At 45.4% G+C, this 19,479-nt stretch overlaps 1 protein-coding gene across 1 annotated transcript in view; it reads left to right on the forward strand.

The window, feature by feature from the left end:
- Positions 1-853: 853 nt before the first annotated feature.
- RNF220 (ring finger protein 220) overlaps positions 854-19,479 on the forward strand; it is a 217,029-nt gene continuing 198,403 nt past the window's right edge. Inside the window, 3 exon segments of the mRNA XM_030455208.1 lie at positions 854-1,115; positions 1,117-1,427; positions 1,430-1,504. Coding sequence (XP_030311068.1) covers positions 883-1,115; positions 1,117-1,427; positions 1,430-1,504 — 619 coding nt within the window. The 5' untranslated portion in view covers positions 854-882.

A 19,479-nucleotide genomic window follows, 5' to 3' on the forward strand; every position in this document is an offset into this window, starting at 1 on the left:
CAGAGATCAGATGGCAGAAGCTCCCATTATGATTTTAAATATTGGCAGAGACGCCAGGCATTTTACTGGGGAAATTTTTTCCTTCGTCTAACAGGGACTGCGTGTGCACGCGTGGGTATTTGTACATCACACACACCCTCACCCATACATAATCACATTCCAATGGTGTGTATGTATATATAAATATATATTATATGAAGCACTATGTGTGCAAGTATTACCTATTCATATGTACTGTAAGAGTGAGAGAAAATACATGTCTTTTTATATGTCTTTAGTATCATGTACACTGTAGCCACGTATGCTGGCTTTTTCAGGTAACTGTGTACAATAGGTATTTTTATGTTGGTTCCACACACACACCTCCACAAGAAAACAGTGGTGTGTGTATGTGTGGTCTTTCTAAAGTTTATTGCAATTATATGTACATGCCTCTTTTGCCATATAAAATTCCAATTACAATTTGGAGTTACTATCTTAATTTTAGACCAAACCTTGTTTATTAGTGGGTTATTAAATCAGCACATTATTATGTTTGGTTTGCCTTTCATTCGTCTGCGCTGGATTATACCCTTTAACCTGGAGGGCCAGAGCTGATTCCACTAGTGTGTGAAGTTGTCTATTGATTTTCTTGAATGAGAACAGTGGTGCATCTCCGGCCGGTGGGTTGTAACACATGTGGCCACCCTGCTGCTGGAGCATCCCAGGGAAATGAGTGCAGAAACCTAACCGCTTGTCCTTTCTTTTCTTTTCTGTTTCCTTGCAGCCTTTGGAGGGTGATGATGCTCCAGTAATTTTCCCTGCTCCGTTCCCAGGCATTGCTTTGCTTTCCTTCCAGGGAAGATCATTCCACTGGTGATCCTGCTGAGGAAAGAGACTCCGATGGACTTACACCGGGCAGCGTTCAAGATGGAGAACTCACCCTACCTCCCCAACCCCCTAGCCTCCCCAGCACTGATGGTTCTTGCCTCCACTGCTGAAGCCAGCCGTGATGCTTCCATTCCCTGCCAGCAGCCGAGGCCTTTTGGGGTCCCCGTGTCAGCAGACAAGGACGTGCACATTCCCTTCACCAACGGCTCATATACTTTTGCCTCCATGTATCACCGGCAAGGGGGGGCCGGGAGCGTTTGCAAACCGTGACTTTCCTCCATCCTTGCTTCACCTCCATCCCCAGTTTGCACCTCCCAACCTGGACTGCACCCCAATCAGTATGCTGAACCACAGTGGCGTTGGGGCTTTCCGCCCCTTTGCATCTACTGAAGACCGGGAGAGCTACCAGTCGGCCTTCACGCCGGCCAAGCGCCTGAAAAACTGCCATGACACTGACTCACCCCATCTGCGCTTCTCGGATGCTGATGGGAAGGAGTATGAGTTTGGCGCACAGCTCCCCTCCAGCTCCCCTGGCTCCCTTAAAGTTGATGATACAGGAAGAAGATCTTTGCTGTCTCTGGCCTCATTTCTGACCGGGAGACCTCATCCAGTCCTGAAGACCGAAGTGACAGATGTAAGTACCTCCGCTGACTTGTTGGCTCTTCTTTAGTTGTGCCTTGTTGAGATGCTCAACAGGTGATTGTCCCACAGTGTTGTGGTTCTTACTGAAGGCAGAGGAAAGCCAGCCTCTCCTGCCTGCCGAGCTCAACCACCCAGCACTGTCTCCTCTAAACAGACATTGACAGATTTTAAGGTGAGGTGTTCTTGAAGGAAACTTGTCTTCCAGCGCACAGCTGGAAAGACAATGTTGACCATGCAGAAAGCTGTCTGTGCCCTAGCAGGAGGCTATAGCTGCTGATACAGGCATGTGTGTAAGCAGGGCTACAGCTGGAGTATGCAGCCAGAAACTTTCCCAAAGCCTGCAGCAAACACATACCCCCTGCTTCTTTGGGTATTTATTTCTGACCTTTTCTTTATGCACACCTTTCTTAAAGCAAATGCTTTAGGATTTGTGCCTCAGGTTAGGGAAAAACTGCCTTTTCCTCTGGTTGACTTAAGAATGTTTCTGGCCACTGAATTCCCTCTTGGAGACATAAACCCAAATCTGTTCTCACAATTCAGTGAGCTGTTGCATCGTATGCTTTCTCGGCGTGTTTCCCCCTTTTGTGCCTACTGAAAGGTGATGTGCCCTTCCTCAGATTGGTGCCTGGATTGAAGGAATCCAGTCCACATGCTCTCAACTGTAGCTCCCTGCCTTCCTGTCACCTTGTCCCTTGTGGTATTGCCCACACAGAAGGCAGATATGTCCTTTGGGTAGGGCAGGCTTCCAGCTTTGCGGAGCTGGGAGATGATCCATGGTGGGGGGTGGTGGTGTGAGGGCAGCAGAGAGTGGTATCCTGAAGCAGAGCACTAATTTAGAATTAGAGTTTTCTTGTAAAGCCAGATGTGTAGACTAGGGATCCAGTGGTTTGCTTTTCACATGGGCTCCTTTGTTCTGTTAAACTCTTTTCCTAGAAAACAATTTCAATATTGTTGTTATTATTATTACTATATTTATTTTCAACAAAAACCTGCTGCATTCCTCCTTCCTCTCCCTTTCAGATGTGATTTTTCTTCTCCCCTTTATGATGCCGAGGAGAGTAATAGAGACATTGTGGCTCTCTCTCCCCTGTCGGCGCTGCTTCCTCAGGCTGTCTCCTTGAATTAGGCACTGTGCTAACTTACCAGTGCTAAAAGGCATCTACCTAAACCCAGCATACCTTTTCAATAAAAGTCATCATAAAATCAACCTGCCTTGTAAATCCATTGCTCTTTAGTTTTGAATTATGCTTTGAGTGTGTCTTTTATGCCGGCGTTTGCGAGGGTAGGACAATTCCCACTGAAGGCAGGAGCCATGTATTCCTCATGCTATGAATGTGATCTCGTCTGTCTCCCCGCTCTCCTTCTGATTCACCTCAACCATGCTACTTTTTGTGCCAAAATCTCCATTCATTTTTCAGCATCCCCTCTCCCATCTTTGGGGTCCATGGGAGAAGCAGCTATAGGTGGGAACGCGTATGGATGATGTGTAAGTGTGTAAGCCTGTAATATAATTATCCTGAGGGGGAGGCAGGTGAGATGACAAGGCTTAGAGACATCTTTGTCAATGCTCTTTCTCTTATCAATATAACCTGGCTGTGGAAATAAACCTTGCTTGAAAGAAGACTCCAGGACATAGCAGGAGAGGAGGAGGTCCACTAGCCTAATGAATTTAGAGCACATCAGCTGCTATGGATCTTGCTAGCAAAATCCTGTCAGATACCTCATTTAAAGAAGTAAATCTGTTAAATGAATTAGACCACATGGAGCACAGCTGTGGACAAACAGACACATCCACCTCCACCACCATGCCTTGCCTTTGCCAACAGCATGTGTCCAACGTGGATCCTCTCCTTCCTGGGAGCAGATGGGGCTTTGCACAGGCATGTGTGGAGGGCAGGCACAGGGACACTGAACTCTCCCCACTGATGGCCCTGCTGCAGCAGACTTGCCAGGGAAAGGAAGCCAAATAAAAACTTTGCGGGCAGCTTTGAGACCCTGGAAAGAAGTGAAGGGTGTTTTGTTTTGTTTTTTTCATACTCCTATTATTAAATTTCTTTAAGACACTTGGCTGCATGATAGAGCAGAGCAAATGCAACATCCCTGGTATTTCATCAACAATAAAATTCTTCTGTAATTATCAGGACAGTGTACACTACATATGTCTGTTGCCTCTGCATCATATTCCCCTCACATATAGATACTGCACCATGGAAACTTCGCTCCATTAACACGGCAAATTTATTTGGCATGTGCACACACACGTATGGGTGTGTTTGCTGGAGGCCGAGAGAGTGAGCAGTGGAGCTTTTTAGAGGATCCTAATGATCTTTGGTGTTGACCATTAGAAAAGAAAAACTTCCACAATGAGGAATTTGAGAGATCACAGTTTACAGATATAATTGTGATGGTGTTCTGCATATCCATTTGTGAGCATATTTTTAGAGTTTCTATATAAATGCATACTTCGGGGGGGGGTACATGTGTATGTCTGTTATCACTGGTCTCTGAGAAGTTTTGTGGATTCCTTGTGTAATTGTTGCATATAACCCTTTGTAAGAACTTACTTCTGGTGCTCCTGATGGAGAATCTGTCGCAGGTAGGTGGCTGTAGCTCCTAGGCAAAAATATGTAATACGGCTGTTCTATAGCAGCAAGGAAAAACTGTAAATTTTTCTCAGATCAGCAACACCTTTACATGTGTGACGGGTGCTTTTCAGACTTGCAGATCTCAATCTTTTAGTTGTATTTTTCAGATTCCTGAAAGTGTCTGTGTTACATGGAAGGTGGATGACTCTGATTGGACTGCATAGTCTTCTGTACCGCTGCACAAGAACATTTTTCTAATAGCTCATAAAATATTTGCTTTACTCCATAGCTTAAATGGTGATTTTCTAAGAAACTTGGTTGCTTTTTTTTTCTTTTCTTTTGTTCTGAAAGAAAAACGAATTTGATGCATTGAGTTTTAATTTCCCTGAAAAATTTGGTTTATGCTTGAGATATTTTGCAGCAAAATGAGAATCCAAAGTGAGGTATTTGCTTCTCAAGGACTGTTGGGGAGTTGCTCTATTCAGTCCCCTGGGTCATGGGAGCAAAATCTCATCCTGTCACCAGTGGAGGAAATATGCATAATTCAATAAAATTATTTGGAATATGTGCTGGTCTAATCCATATTGGCACCTGGCCCCATAAAATACGTGTATGTGCAGTAGAGGTTGCTCAGTCTTTTTGGGTAAACCTTTCCTTACTTTTGAAGCAGGGTTTTGCTTGCTGGCAGTGCCTATACCTGTGCATCCCATGAAGGAGAGCATCTGGCTGGGATTATGCTCCTTGTTATTCTGCAAATTGGGCTGAGATGTCTGAGTCTGAGTGAGTTATTTCATGCTGTAAAATGCAGGTGCTTAGGAGATCCAGAGCAATGGAGCATACAGGGGGCATATAGAAAAGTGGAGCCTTTCCAGGGAGAAGCAGATGTGCCATATACTGGTTGGGCCCATTGCCTTAGGTGGTTCCTGAAAAAAATAATGCCATTTGTTCAAGTTTAGGAGCTTCTTGTAAAGCATGTGTTAAAGACACTAGGAGACATATTTTTATGGGTTTCCTTTAATAAGCATACAATAGCTGGGATTCCTAGAAGGAGTGGAAAATAAATGGCATGGTCCTTTCTGCAAAAGAGATCTATGGCCCTGCTTTAAAAGCAGAATTAAAAGGAAAAAAAATAAAATAAAAGAATATCTCTGGTTTTATTCTTTACTTCTGATAAAATCTGTCCCAGTGGCCTTCTGTACCCAGTCACCATGGCATTGCTTTCCCACAAAAAGATAGGCAGAAGTCCATGCTGAAATGGGTTGTCTTGGCAAAGAGATAGAAAGATAGGCCTGCACCTCAGGCTCTCTGGGACCGCAGAAGATGGATTCCTGTTTCTGTTGGGCTGAGATGTTGGGCTGCAGGTGACCCTAGACACCCTGGCCACCGGTTAGGTTTCCATCTTCTGGACAGAGCTGGGCTCTCCCAGCCTCAGTTTACCTGAAACTGCTGATGACTCTCACCCTGGTGCTTACTGGGGGTGAGCAACTAAGTTGGTGAGCAGGCTGGGATCCTCCCTCATCCCTTGGGACTGGTGTGTAAAGTGGAGGTGGTTCTGTTAACATTTCTTTGATTATTATTTTTCATAATCATATTTAATCTTGGTTATTTGGACACAGCCCCTTTGTCCTCCAAGCATTTTTTCCCCTGCAGATTGTGTGCTAGGTTAGTGAGTTCTTTCTTCCACTTAAGGGCTTTAAAGAACTTTTCTCGGAAAACTAATGGAGTTAGTTTTCCTTTTGGAACAAATGGCTCCTTATTATCAAATGTAAATTTCACTTCAGGTGATGATGGCCACAGCTTGACTTCCTGAATAAATAGTGCTTTGGAAATCAGACCAGGGACTATCTGTTGCTACTCATCAGGTCAGACATGGGCATCTTGGGCTTTGTTTTGCGCGTTGGGACCTGTAGAGATTTCTCTGTGTGCACATGTATGTAGTGGCGGTAAGAAGGTTTTTTCTTATGTTTTGGGCAGAACAATGGGTTGGAGAGGGAATGCACCCATACACATATCCATTGCTCTCACTCATCCTGCTGAGATGCGCCACTTCCAAAGCTGGCAAAATTTGGGTGGGTCTAACGTGAAGTGACACTTTGTTGCTAATAAAAATCAGCCATGACCATGAGAAATTGCAAGCTTAACATTGCTTATGAAATAATGAAATAAATCAAGTGGAACGTTTGCTTTCTGTCGTGCCGTGCCTGGCGTGATTCTAGGAGGAGTGGAGAGGCAGCAGTGGATTTTCTGAAGGGTGGGCAGGCAGGTGGCAGTGGCAGAGATGAAAACCATTGGATCCATTCCCTGTCTCGCCACCAAAAAATGAACCATCCTTGTGGAGCAAGGTGCTTTGTGTAGGAAGGAGCACGCAGCCATCACCTCCTTTTTCTGTTTTTCTGGGCAACAACCTTCCCGCTCTTTTTGCAAACTGTTGCCGAGACTCCTTTCCGTGCTGTTCAGCTTAATTGTCTTGTCGGGGATAAAGAAATGTTTGAACAGTTAAAGTGAGGAAGGGCTGCATGGGAGCAGCCCTTGCCGGCTGCGGGGCCATCTGGCCTGCTTGGATCTGCCGGTCTCCAGTTTATGTTTCTCTTTCTGTTATTTGGGGCTATTCTGGCACGCTCAGAATACCTAATCACCATGGTGAGAGGAGGGACGGGGCTGCCTCCCCCGATGCCCCTCCGGCCTCCCCTTCCTATCAATTGTCATGCAAGAGCCCGGCCGGGTGGCTGTTCTGCTTCAGCCCTCATTTGCTGTCCTCACCGGGCAGAAGGATGGCTTTTAATTGATCGTTTGAGGCAGAGGCTGGGGCTGTTTTCTCCTCCAAAATGTTTTCCCCGTGCAGCCGCTGCCACCCGGCCAGCTTTCCTGTCGCTTCAGCTGTGCCAGAGATGCCTCATGTTCTTTCTCTTCCTTTTTAGACCTTTGCTGAGAGTTTGGTGTCAGGGCTCGTAAGTGCCCTGACATCCTGGAAGTGCCGAGCAAGCACCTAAATGTCATATTTACCCATCTCCCGCCGGAGAGGATGGGCACGGGCACAATAAATATTTATCATTCCCCTTTTGCTCCCTGTGTCTGGAATGCTGGACGTGTGAGGTATTTATTACACAATTTGCAGGGCAAACTCCCCATCTCACTTCAGTAGTTCCCATCAAAACCATGGCCCCCAAACCACTAGCCAAACCTCCCTTTCTAGAAAGATTTAATCACATTAAATCTTCAGCCCCATCGATCAGACTCAACTGCTGTCACAAAAACTGCGGCAGGAGATGCGAAGGCAGACGTGGTGGCTGCTGTGCTGTGCTGGGGATCGGGGATCCTGACCTTGGAACGGCTTGGAGTCACAGTTTCCTGATCCCCAACGGGGATATATCCATACTTCCCTCACGGCGGCATATGCCGCTTTGATATCTTCTGACAGAAGACACTAGGCAAGGGCAAAGTATTAGTATTATTAATATAGTACAGTTAGTAGAATATTATGAACTATTATAAATCATTACCGCTAAACTACAGTTATTAAAGGAAATGACCAAAGTGCACTTTGTGAGGCCAGGATCTCTGACAGTAAAACATTGCTTTATTATTTTACTTGCTAACTTGAAAAATTCAGGAGTTAGCAAGAGTTTCCTGGTTGATCGGGGCCAGTTGTGGTAAGGAATTGGGGAGAAGCAGGGGGAGCAGGTGGGCGTTTTTAGGACAGAGAGAATAAGCATTGGTGCCTCTGTGATATTTTTTCTTCTTTTTCTTTTGATAATTTGAAGGTCTTTAAGGAAGGCATGGGCCTAACCTTGCTCTGTAGGACTGAAAGTGTTCAAGGCAACATCTTAGAGTTTAGAGTTTCTGGAATTCCTCCATGGAAAAATAAATAAAAAAAAAAAGTGAAGGTGTTCGTAAATTGTTGCGGTTGTTATTTGTTTGATATCATTTAAACAAGTCTTATTAAATGCTACCAGCAGATTTCATTTTTCCCTTTTTGTTTGCCCTTCCAAGGGCAGAAAAACAGGACATAATTATATTTTACGTGAGACTGTAAGAATTTCCTCTCATCTCTCTTTTTTTTTCTGGCTAATATCTGCAGCTATAAAATAAATTCCATTTGTGCTTACATGGTGTTAGATTGAGGGTTAAATAACTGTCATCTAAAATCTGCCTAACCTTAATCTGCATCAGGAGCACCATAGCAGAACTGTACCCATTTGTATAATATTAAGCTTATTTTTATTATGGATTCTAATGCAAATTCATAGTGGGGGCAAAAGTTGCTTTCTTTAATACCGCATTCCAAGAGAAGCAGCCACTGAAAGCAAAATTGTGACAATTTTATCCCACGATTCATGTCACTGGTGGTCTTCGATCACATCAGTTTTGCCTGATAGGCCTATGAATTTTTCACCTCTCTTCTTCAGAATGGAATAGCAGATTTGAGGACTTCTGAGGACGTTTTTCAGCCTATGCACAGCAATTTAAATTCTTCAGGAATAATGGATTTCTATCTGGGAAATTTAATGTGGGATCAGATTCCCTATACAGCATCCTTCTGAAAAAGGGCATGTGTATTTTTTGCAGATTTACACCTGTCATATGTAAATGTGTCTTTTCCACTTTATGCAACCTTACCTGTTGCCTGCCTGGCTTTGCTGACCTGAGCGATCCTTGGTGTATAAACTTGCAGTTAGAGATATTTCAGGGCAAATTAATCACTCTGAATTTAGTTTTCTTCATGTCTTAGTGATGAAGTATTTTCCTGTTGCTGCTAAGATGTGTATTGGCCAGATGGACAGCCCTTCATTGGGACCCACCCCTTAAGACACTGAAGGCTCTGGCTGGAAAAAGTACCATGGATTTCAGTGCTGCCTGTGTCTGCCCTCTTCTTTTGTCTTGTCTTTTTAAAAATGTGGATGGTGGTTGTTTGATTAAGATGGGTGGTTTTCCCATCACTTATCTTCTCCTTCCACCATTTGTGGTGTCTTGAATTGGAAGCAGTACCCAGAGCAACAGAAGAACAAGAAAAGCAGTGTTGGGAGGGAGTGAGGCAAAGGCAGTTTTACTGTTTTAAACATGGATAACATGGGGCAGGAGTCCTGGTGACAAGCAAAAACTGTTCTTTGAGTTCAGGTTGTGGGATGGCTTCCATTAGGTATTTTTCCTCACTTGAGGAATCCAACTGGTATTTTTAAAACCTTTTAACTTCTGGTAGCTTGAGGATGATACCTGCTTTCTCACCAAATTGTTAGACAAGAATGTGTTTTGTACTTTTTTCTTAAAAAAAATACCAGGCTGTCTTGCAGTGGGAAAAGGAAGGCTCTAAGTGTCTCTGGCTACCCCTAAAAGGAAGAGCTGGAAATTTTTGTCCTTGCTTTTCCCTAGCAGCACCAGTTCTAGTAACTGGCTCTTGCCAGAGTGAAATAAAGATTTTAACTGGAAAGATACAAAGAGCTTTATGCCTGAGCTTTTTCCTGTGTTCAGTCCTGCAGCCTTTGCCTGTGCTTTGCAAATTTGTGATGCTGCAGCCCGGAGCAGGGTACAGGCAGCAGGATGCTCCCAGATGCAGGTTGCTGGCTGGCTGGGCTGCTTTTGTAGGCAGAGCAAAAATTGAAACTCGGAGGACTGCCCTGATGACGCTTTCTTTTTTGATACTTTGTTTCAAATTAAGATATTCTTAATTAAAAATTACTCAACCTTTTAATCTGATTTTGATATTGTTTCCCTGTTGGCTTTTAGGGGAACAACTTGGCAAACCATTTAGGTATGGTGGAAACTGTCTGGTCTCTGTAACATTCCCTCGCTATGAGGAGGAATAGGATAATAATCCCTCATTGCAGAGAGCCTGCTTTTGGCAGGTGGATTGCAGGGATGGGAAAAGACCAGATAAAAGCTCTTCCTTCTTCTCCAGTCTTCATTGCAACATTTCATATTATTTTTAGTTTTCTGTCCCAGTCCTCTTTGGAGCGATGATACCACAAAATTCCCTACCAGGGCCTCCACCCAAGCCCCTCTTCTGTGCTGGACGTGATGCAGGGCGGAGGAGGGCTGGGGGCACAAATGGCACCCAGGCACCCTGCTGCACCTCGGTGCTGGGTGAATCGAAAACCTTTATCAGGGTGTCCTGGCTGTGCCGTAGCAGAGCCACTCCGCACCCAGGCCAACCTTTGGCCCATGCAGGCTAGAGGGAACCTTGCCTCCTTGTCTCTGTTTTGCTGTGTGGGTTGATCTTGCAAGGCTGTGGAGGGGGTGAGAAGTGCCATCTTGGGTTGTCAGGTATCAAAGTGGGTCAGAGGGAATCTTAGGCACAACCCTGCTGCACCATCAGGAGGGCTGCAGCAGATCTCTTTCTTCTCCTGTTTGTTTTCCTCCTTGCAACCAGTGCTGTAGGTTTGGAGGGTGAGCCTCTAGCAAAGTCCTTAGCTAGGGTGATGGCTTTTTCCTCTGGAGCACGACTTCAGCCTCCTCAAGGAGCACTGGCATTTTTTATTTTTTTTTCCTGGGGAGATGAAGGAGCAATCAGTGACCTGGGTAACCCTGCGCCAGAGCACAAGCAGAGGAACTTAATGGTCCTAATCAAAAAGTTGCCAGGCCTGAGTGGATTCATACATCAGGAGGTGCCCCTTAGACATGAGAAGAAGGAGAACAAGCAGCTTAAACTCTTACAACTCTGCTTCTTCACCCTCAGGTTTTGCCCTTTGCTCAGTGCACAGCCCTGTTGCAGACTGCTGGTGTTGCCTCTGAGGTCTCTGGTCCTGGGGCTGGTTACCACCATATGTGCTTCTCCTTCCTCTCTGCACATTTAGGTTCATTTGCAGAAGTGTTTGCTCTCCAAGAGGTGTTCTGGTTACAGAAAAGGCATGGTGATCAGCAGCCTGCCTCCACTCAGGATTTGGGGCTAATCTGTTCAGGAAAGCTGTGCTGAAGTTGTCTGGAGATTCAATGTGGAGAGGAAAAGGGAGTCTGCAGAACAGAAATTTAATGTTAGGAAGAAGTCTTTTGAGAGAACATGAAGTAGAAACATGCTACAAATTAATTTCTATCTTAATTTTGGACAATGTGTTTTGTCCAGTCCCATGCTGGGTCCAGGACTGAAATAATGGATGTATTTGGATCAGGACTGGATATACTGGAAAAAACTAGGCTGTGAAATTTTGCAGATCTCTTCTCTCGTCTCCACTAGCCAGAAGTAATGTTCACAGCCATCTCATTATTTTCCCCTCTTAAAATGAAAACAACACGGTTAACTGTGAAACAGGGAAGGATTGTTTTAGAGCAAGACAGAGCTGGGTGGGGAGAACTGGGGCTGGCCTCACTTACGTGTAACTGAGATGTCGTGGGTGTTGTAGCTTGCAGAAACTGTGTTTGGTGTGGTCCAGATCAGGCCCCATGTTTAGGGCACATCTCAGGGAAGAAGAGATATTAAATTAGGAAAAAGAAAAGAAAGGAAAAGAAAGGAAAAGAAAGGAAAAGAAAGGAAGAAAAGGAAAAGAAAGAAAAGAAAAGAAAAGAAAAGAAAAAAGGAAAAAGAAAAGAAAAGAGAAAAGAAAAGAAAAGAAAAGAAAAAGAAAAAGGAAAAAAGAAAAGAGAAAAGGAAAAGAAAAGAGAAAAGGAAAAGAAAAGAAAAGAAAAGAAGGAAAAAAGAAAGAAAAGAAAAGAAAAGAAAAGAAAAGAAAAGAAAAAGAAAAGAAAAGAAAAGGAAAAGAAAAGAAAAGAAAAGAAAAGAAAAGAAAAAGAAAAAAGAAGAAAAAAAAGAAAAGAAAGAAAAGAAAAGAAAAGATAATAGAAAAAGAAAAAGAAAAGAAAGAAAAGAAAGCTCACTTTTGGTCAGCTCTTCAGGACTCTGTTACAACCCAAGCTCCTACAATCATGCATCTCCCACTCGGGCACCCACCCAGGGAGAAGTTGGGGAAGGGTTTATGGTGTCAATGAGAAACAGCTGGGGTTGTGTTCTCCCAGATGCTGCCAGTTGTGTTGGGGTTGTTAGCTGCACCTGGGCAAAGAAGAAAAGGAAATCCCGGGGTGGTTGTGATGGATTTTGCAGATCCTGGGAGGAGAAGGCAGTTAGACACCACTTGCTGATAGTCTTCTGCTATGTACTCAGGTGGCTCACTGACGTTTGGGTGATCCAGGACCCACGTTTTTTGCAGCTAAGGAAATGTGTCATCAGCTCATCACATGCCAATTATTTCACTTTTGTTGCATGTTTGTAGCTGGTGTGGAGGTACTAAAGATGAAGGGCACATTAACTGGCAGAGCTGTCTGCCTTCTCCTTTCAGCCACGCAGGGCAGGAAGAGGGAAGGGCTGCCTGGGCAAAGCCCTGAGCGTAGGTTGTGCTTGTGCTGTGGACTCTATGACCTTGGGACAAGCAGAGTCATTTCTCATTGCCCGTCTTTAAAGCAGGGGTTGCAATATTCGTGTAGCACAGCCTCCCGATGGCGGTGGCTGTGTTCACGTTTCAGAGCTTGCTGAGGTCCGAGGGCAGTGGTTAGAACAGTGGTACCCAGATGTTACAAACAGGATTGAAAAGGCAGTGTGGGGGAAGGGATGGAGGCTTGTTTAATAAACATTATTATTAGGATTTTACTCTGAAGAAACAGTTGCCAGATACCTTTTTTTTTTTTTTTTTTTTTTTAAATGAAACTTAGGATGAACAGCTGAATGCAGTGGCTAGGAACAGTAGAGAAAAAAGGGGGTGAAAAATTTAGAGTAAGGTAGATAAAAGTAAGAGATAAAAGAAATAATGCAGGGAAGGATGAGTAATCGACATTCTTGGAGTTGAAGCGCAGGCTTTGGCTTCCTTCCTGAGCAGTAAAATAAAAAAAAAAAAAAAAAAAAAAGTCTTTAGAACAACAAAACTCTGGACGCGCTGGTTCCTTCCTGACAGGCCCAGCCTCGTGTTTCGATGAGTCCTCATTGGCAACCGGGGCTGATCTAAAGGCCAAAGGCAGAAAGATTGGGGGGAAGGGAGAGGGATTTAACTCTTTGAGCTCTGCTGGAAAGCCAGAGATTATCTGCTTTGTATGGGTTACTTTCTTCCCTCACTGGAGCATGAACAGTACTCACTGTGGCTCAGAGGTCTGAGAGGTGACTGGTACATCCATCCAGGTGCTTGGTTGTATTCAGATGTTATGAAATCAAAGTGAGTATTTTTAATCCTTGTGGATAAAATTCCTTGGATTGTGCATGGTATGTCACAAAAGAGCACCATTAAGCGATGCAGGAGTGGGACTGGCAGCTTGTAGTAGGAAGCCCTGCCACGCCATTTGCTGCTCCTCTCAGAGATGCTCATTTTACTCATAGCATCCAATTTATAGTGAAGTGGCTGCTCCAGTGTCTTTCCTTAGCACACATCCCAACTGGGAAGCAGCTGCTGGGTGCAGGAGAGCCTGTTGGGCCACAGAAGTCTCTGGGCAGCTTGCAAGGAGCCAGGAGTGCAGAGGGAGGCTGTGTGTGTGCTAGACAGGTTGAATGGCTTGGGGAAAGCTTGTTTTGCAACTAACTCTCTGAGGCTCGCCGCTCTCTGCAGGGTTCCCCTCTCTGAAAGGTCGAAGCTACTTCTTAATTCTCAGCAGCTGACAAAAATATTTTATTTTCAGGTACTTAAAATATTATAATTTGAAGTGGAGTCCAGGCCTTGGCTGAAGCCGAGCTTTTGTACTAACAGCTTCAGTGAAATGCCTTTTTTCCTCCTACCAAACTTGCCAACAAATGCTTGGAAAATAATTGTGGGACAGTCATCCCCTTTTAGTGAGCAGATCAAAGAAGATTTGAGACTTGCCAGAGTCTTTCAAAGGACAGGCCAAAGGTTCAAGTTGTTGCCAGTTCTATTTGTCTTAGCCTTTATACTTACTTTTGTGTCATTAATTTCATCAAATGTCTGTGGGTAAAAGGCACCCAGCAGGCTGCTGCTTTTGCTGAGCTCTCTGGGTGTACTTGGACACCTCTTGGGAAATAAGCCCACCTTTTTGTCTAGAGAGATTAAACACCACCACAGCGGGTAGCAGAAAGAGGCCTGCCCACCAGCATGCTTGCAATAACCTGACATGGAGACAGCTGCCTTGGGGAAGGCAGAATTCAGGAGCTCCTGATATCCTTTTCTGCAGCCCTTTTTAGATAGGGTTTGGTTTTTTTTATTTCAGGAGATGTGCATATGAGTGATGCTGCCCCAGTGGTACCTATAGGGTCTATAGAGATCTAAGAAATAAGTTGCCACGCTCAGATTTTGAGGAATGTTACCAAAATGAGAGAACAGCAAGTAGGAGAGGTGAGCAGAGTTTGGGCAGGCAGGAGCCCAGCACCCTCGGTTTCTGTTACTGCTGTTGAGTCCTCAGGATGACCATAAACTTTTGGGGACGCTGGCAGGCATCTCTATTTGCAAGGGCTGCCCTTGCTCGAGTAAAAACTCTTGCTGGCACTGTCCTCTCCTGGGGCCGTGCAGCACAAAAAGCAGGCAGGAGGCAGTTTTCTCAGTAGGATCCCTGCGGGCAGAGCTTCCCTTCCCTTCTCTTGTGCTCTTGTGCCGCAAACCTTCTTTTCTTGGTGCTCCCATCACTGTCTGCATCCTGACAGCTGCTTTCCTACCCTTTTGCCCCAGTGCAGCCGGCCAAGCACGTTAATTTTTCAGCAGAAGTGTTGTAATAATTAGGCAGCTTCGTCGGAGGGTTTAGCAGTACTTAACCAGATGTGAAAAGCCTCGTCCCATGGTCCCTGCTCTTTGCTGGGCTCCAGCCAGCTGCCTTTTCCCGCCTGCTCAGGTTGCTAGAAAAGGCTGTAGAAGATCTCCCTGCTGCCCTGGCTCCTCTTGCCTCTCTTCTTATGCTAAACACTCATTTGTAAAGGAGGAGGGAGGGTGGAAATCCTTGGGCTGTTTGGGAGAAGATCCGCAAAGAATTAAAAGCAGACACCTGCAGCGCTCAGGCTTGAGACTTCCACCATTAACTCTTCCCAGGGAGCATCCCAGAGACTTGTGGCCCACTTTTTGCTTCTTGGAAGAGCTGTGTGGCAGGATGCAAGTGCTAGAGTGGGTGGTGGTGCTATCCAGGCACCTGGCTATCCGGGCTTACTGGCTCCTTATTACATATAGTCTCCATCAGGTTATATATGTATAAATAAAATAGGTTTTACATAAATAATCTCCATCTACCCTGCCTCAGTTTCCCTCCCTGTGGTGACGATGCTCTTTCCCTGTCCACTGTGCTCTATAAGCATTTACACACAAGGCAGTATATTAACACTAACATGGTCGTAAAATGAGGTTATAGTAAACTGTATTGTCTGCCTAATCCATATTAATGGGAAAAACTGTTGGAGACAGGATATTGGCCTGGATGGCCCTTGGACTGAGTCATTCTGACAATTCTTACATTTCTATGGTAAAGTTCTATAAATACACACTGGCACCATTATATTATGTTTTAAAAAAATCTATATACAACCTATAGGTTTATGGTTATAGAGAGAAAAGACATATTAAATCAGCAGACAAAGAGAGCAGGACAAGATATAAAAATCACACTGTATTATGGTAGAACTTACTGAAAAATCCCAACACATCTTTTTTTGTGTGTGTAAATGGTAAATTCTTTTCTATGTTCTGAGTTTGTTTCTTAATGTGTGTCATGTCCCAGAATAGAAGCATGGACACACTTGCTAATACCGTGTGTGTTTTATTGTGAGTATTATACAGCATAGCAGAGTAAGGGTGTTGAATATTGCAGTTGGTTATATACAGCTGTTAAATGGGAGCTACCTGCTGTTCTGAACACAGCGAGCTGCATATTTATTAGTAAATACCAGTCTAGGCAAAATAAAATAAAACAGGAAGTTGTAGTAAAGACTTCAAGGTTTAAAACTAGTTTGCTCAGAGCTCCTGGGATCCCACTGCAGGGAAAAGTCCTGTATTTTCCAGCATTAAGTCTTTTCCATCTGATTTTTCTAGTTTAGTGAATTTCAAAGCCTCTGCTGAACTCCCCCACTCAGCTTGTGGAATAATTAATACACGTTTCGAAGCAAGTTAAAGATTAGGTTTGGGGGCTGGAGAAGTTGAGTATCTGCTCCTCTCCTGGTGTGGCTCCAGCTGACCATGTTGGAGTAGCTCTGACAGGTGAGATGCTGAGGACCTGTAGTCTGGGGGCACGTGGCAGGGCACACGAATCACACGCGTGTGCACAGGTAACAGACAGAGCCGTGGGCACCCGACGCCTGCAGCCAGAAGGCCAGGATGCAGGCAGAAAAGCAAACCCCACGTTTTCTGGGGTGCCTGCAGGCTTGCCGACTGACAGAACCTCAGAGAAAGGTATCAGGGCAGAGCGAGGGCTCCAAACGGAGGAATGGCTTCTGAAATACCCGAGTGTTTAACCTAGAGGGAGCTCTCTTACATGAAGAATGAAGCTGTTGGCACAGCTTGCCTGAACAGCTTTTACCGTGTGTATCTTTAGCAAACTTCTGCCTGCCGCATCTTCGGCTTGTGCTTCTGGGTATCACGTTTCCCTGAGCTGATGTATGGAGGGCTGGAGATGTCCTGTGGGTAATTTCTGCCCTCCCAGGTGTGCAGAAGCCATGCCAAGAACCTTGCTCTGTTTCCAGAGGTTGTTCTTTGTAGGAGTTGAGATCTCTTCTGGTGATAGCATTTATTCTGTTTTCTCCTGTTCCTGGTAGTGCCATCACTCTTTACACCATGGCTGTCAGGGTGACAGGTACCTGCTTCCTGCTCTGCTAGGAAGAGAAAGGGCTCCTTGGTGGGGACCAGTCTTTTGTTGGCAGATGAAGATGCTGTTAGCAGGCTGATTCACTAAGAAGATATTTATGTGCTGGTCCAGGGTGGCTCAGTTGCTCCTTTTGGGGTCTCTCCTTTTAAGTGGCTTCATATTCCTACATCCTATTCTGGATAGTTCCAGCTACTTGATTGCAAAACCATGACATTTTGCAGTTAGATGAACTGCTATTTCCTTTCCTGGAAGCTGGAAGATGCTGAGGGAGACAACAAAAGTGATGGTGCAAGGGTTTCTCCAGTGCACATACAGCTTCAGCTCTGTCCTAGTGTGAGTCCTTTAGACCCCATGGGTTCTGCTCCTGGTGGGTGCTGCAGCTCACATCTGGGGCTGGAGGAGGGCCCTGGCTCCTGAGGCCTCTATGGCAGCCTGCCTCTGGACACTGCAACACATCAGTGAGAGGTCTGAATGAGCTGACAGGGAGCTTGTAGCCCTTGTGTACCCAATGCGGCAGAGCAGGGGGGATGTGGCTCTCCAGGAGCAGCAGTTGTAGCTCTGCTCCTCCAGGCCACCCACTGATTTAACAGAGTGAAAGAGAAACTTGCTGAAGTACTGGGGCAGAGGTCTCAGAGAGTTGGCATCCTGAAGTGTCATTTAAAAGAAAGAATGAATAAAAAGAGGAGTGAGCAATTCTTTCCTGCATCCAGAAAGCTCCTTTCTGGAGACAGTGGGCCCAAAGGACTGGGTTGATGGTGCTGGGTCAAGCTGGTCAGATCATGAGTGGTGATGCTGTCCTGTTCCTCCGTCCTATCCTCTGGTGATCCAGGTACCCATGGTGGCTGTGGTTGCCCCAGCAAGTGGCAGGAGGTTGGGAAACTCACTGCTGGAAGGATGATCATGTCTTTGCCAAGGAAGCCTCTCTCCCCAGGGCAGCTGCTCTGCCACTGGCAGTGTACCATACCAGTCCTGGGTGAAAAAAGAACCATCCCAAAAAGCAGAAAAGGGGGAGGAGGCAGGGGCAGAGGATGTCCAGCCTGGGTGTTCATGCAGGGAGGATGGCTGGGAGAAGATGGGAGCTGAAATCCATAAGGCTTTCCCAGTCACAGTCCAATCTCTTCTTGAGGCCTCTCTAAGCTGCTTGGTAGAGTCAGTCTGCCTGTCTGTCTGTCTCTCTTTCCATTCTAAGAGGCTTAACACTCAGGAGAATGGAGGGGGCTCCTCTCTCTTTTGCAGCTCCTGCCTTATGGAGTTTATTTTATTAAGCTGAGCAAGGGACTGGGGGAGAGGAGGAGGGCAGGGGTTGTTTCCCCTTCACTACGCTGCTTGCAAAGAGCCATGGTGCTGTGGATGCTCAGCTCCTCACACCAGCATCCTCAGGAGCACTGGAGAGAGACAGCATCAGATGCTGCTGCTGCTCCTCTCGTTCTATCCCATTCTCCCGATTTCTCCAGGCAAGGGCTGGGTGTGGCTGAATGTCTCATTTGCGCCCCTGCTGACCCACTCTGCCCCCCAGGTCTCTGGGCCTGTTGCCTACCAGCTTGAAAGGAAGCCAATAAAGCCTTAGTGCAGAAAGCAGAAAGACCCCGAGCTGATGCAGGTAGAGTCTTTCCAAAGAGTTTTTTCTAGCAGAGTTCATGGAAAGCTGAATTCAGCCTTTCAAATACCTTGACCCCGGTGTGCAGCACTGTCCGGGCTGCTTTAAAAGAGGGCTGCAGAGAGGCAAAGCTGGGGGAGGAATTAAGGAGGATGGAGGAGGACAGCACATGTTTTCCTGTGGGTTCTCTTCTTTTCGTTGCTTTTTTGTTGTTGTTGAACGAAGGAGTTTGAGGAAGGAAAGGGCATGTGTGAGAGTAAAGAGCTGAATGGGGAAGGTGGTTGGAGGCAAGAAATGGAGAACTAAAACACCTTTTAAATCTAATTGTTAAAGAAAGGCATTGTGGTAACTCTTTTTCTGCCTTCAGTTTGTAGTGTGGTCTATGTTTTTCCAGAATGGGCAAGGATAAGAGTGAGCAGCAGAGCAGGAGAAGGCATTTTAATTCAAGCCTCCAATTTGGCTTGAAAAATGCCAGAGGAAAGTAGCTGAGTTTGGAATAAGCGCTTTTGCTGGGGATGACTTCTTACCTCTGTGTCTAAAAGGTGCCCTTTCCTTTCCCCATCTCACTATCTTTGCTGTGTCTGCTAGATGGCAGATTACACCTGAGCCTCCTAAACATCCTTCCCTTTTCTGAGTTGGCAAGAAGAGATTCTGAGAAGCAGCTAAATGGAAAGATATTTCCCTTGGATTTCTAATGAGGTTAGGAGATGCTATGGGAGAGAGAACAGGGTGAGCCAGCTTTGGTGTCTAAGCTAATGTCTCTGCATATATTCTTTGACAGAAGGAATCCACACAGATCAGTACAACTCAGGAAATTCAACTCCATGGGGGCTTGTCCACGTGTGGTTAAAAGAAGCAACCTGTTACTCTAATGGTTAGCTTGAAACAAGTCTGTTAACTCTAGGAAGCAATGAGAAAGCACCATCCTTTAAGGGCTTCTTCTCAAACGTTAGAGTGGGAGACCAGGCCTTGCCAGTCCTGAAGTAGCACCTATTAGATGTGTCCTGCAGTCAGAAGCCTGGATGCCCAAACTAGGCTTTTAAAAATGCTACCAGCATTGGTATGTTGCTTGTTCTGTGGCTGTGGATGCAG

This window comes from Calypte anna, chromosome 8, assembly GCF_003957555.1.
Source record: "Calypte anna isolate BGI_N300 chromosome 8, bCalAnn1_v1.p, whole genome shotgun sequence".
NCBI lineage: Eukaryota > Metazoa > Chordata > Aves > Apodiformes > Trochilidae > Calypte > Calypte anna.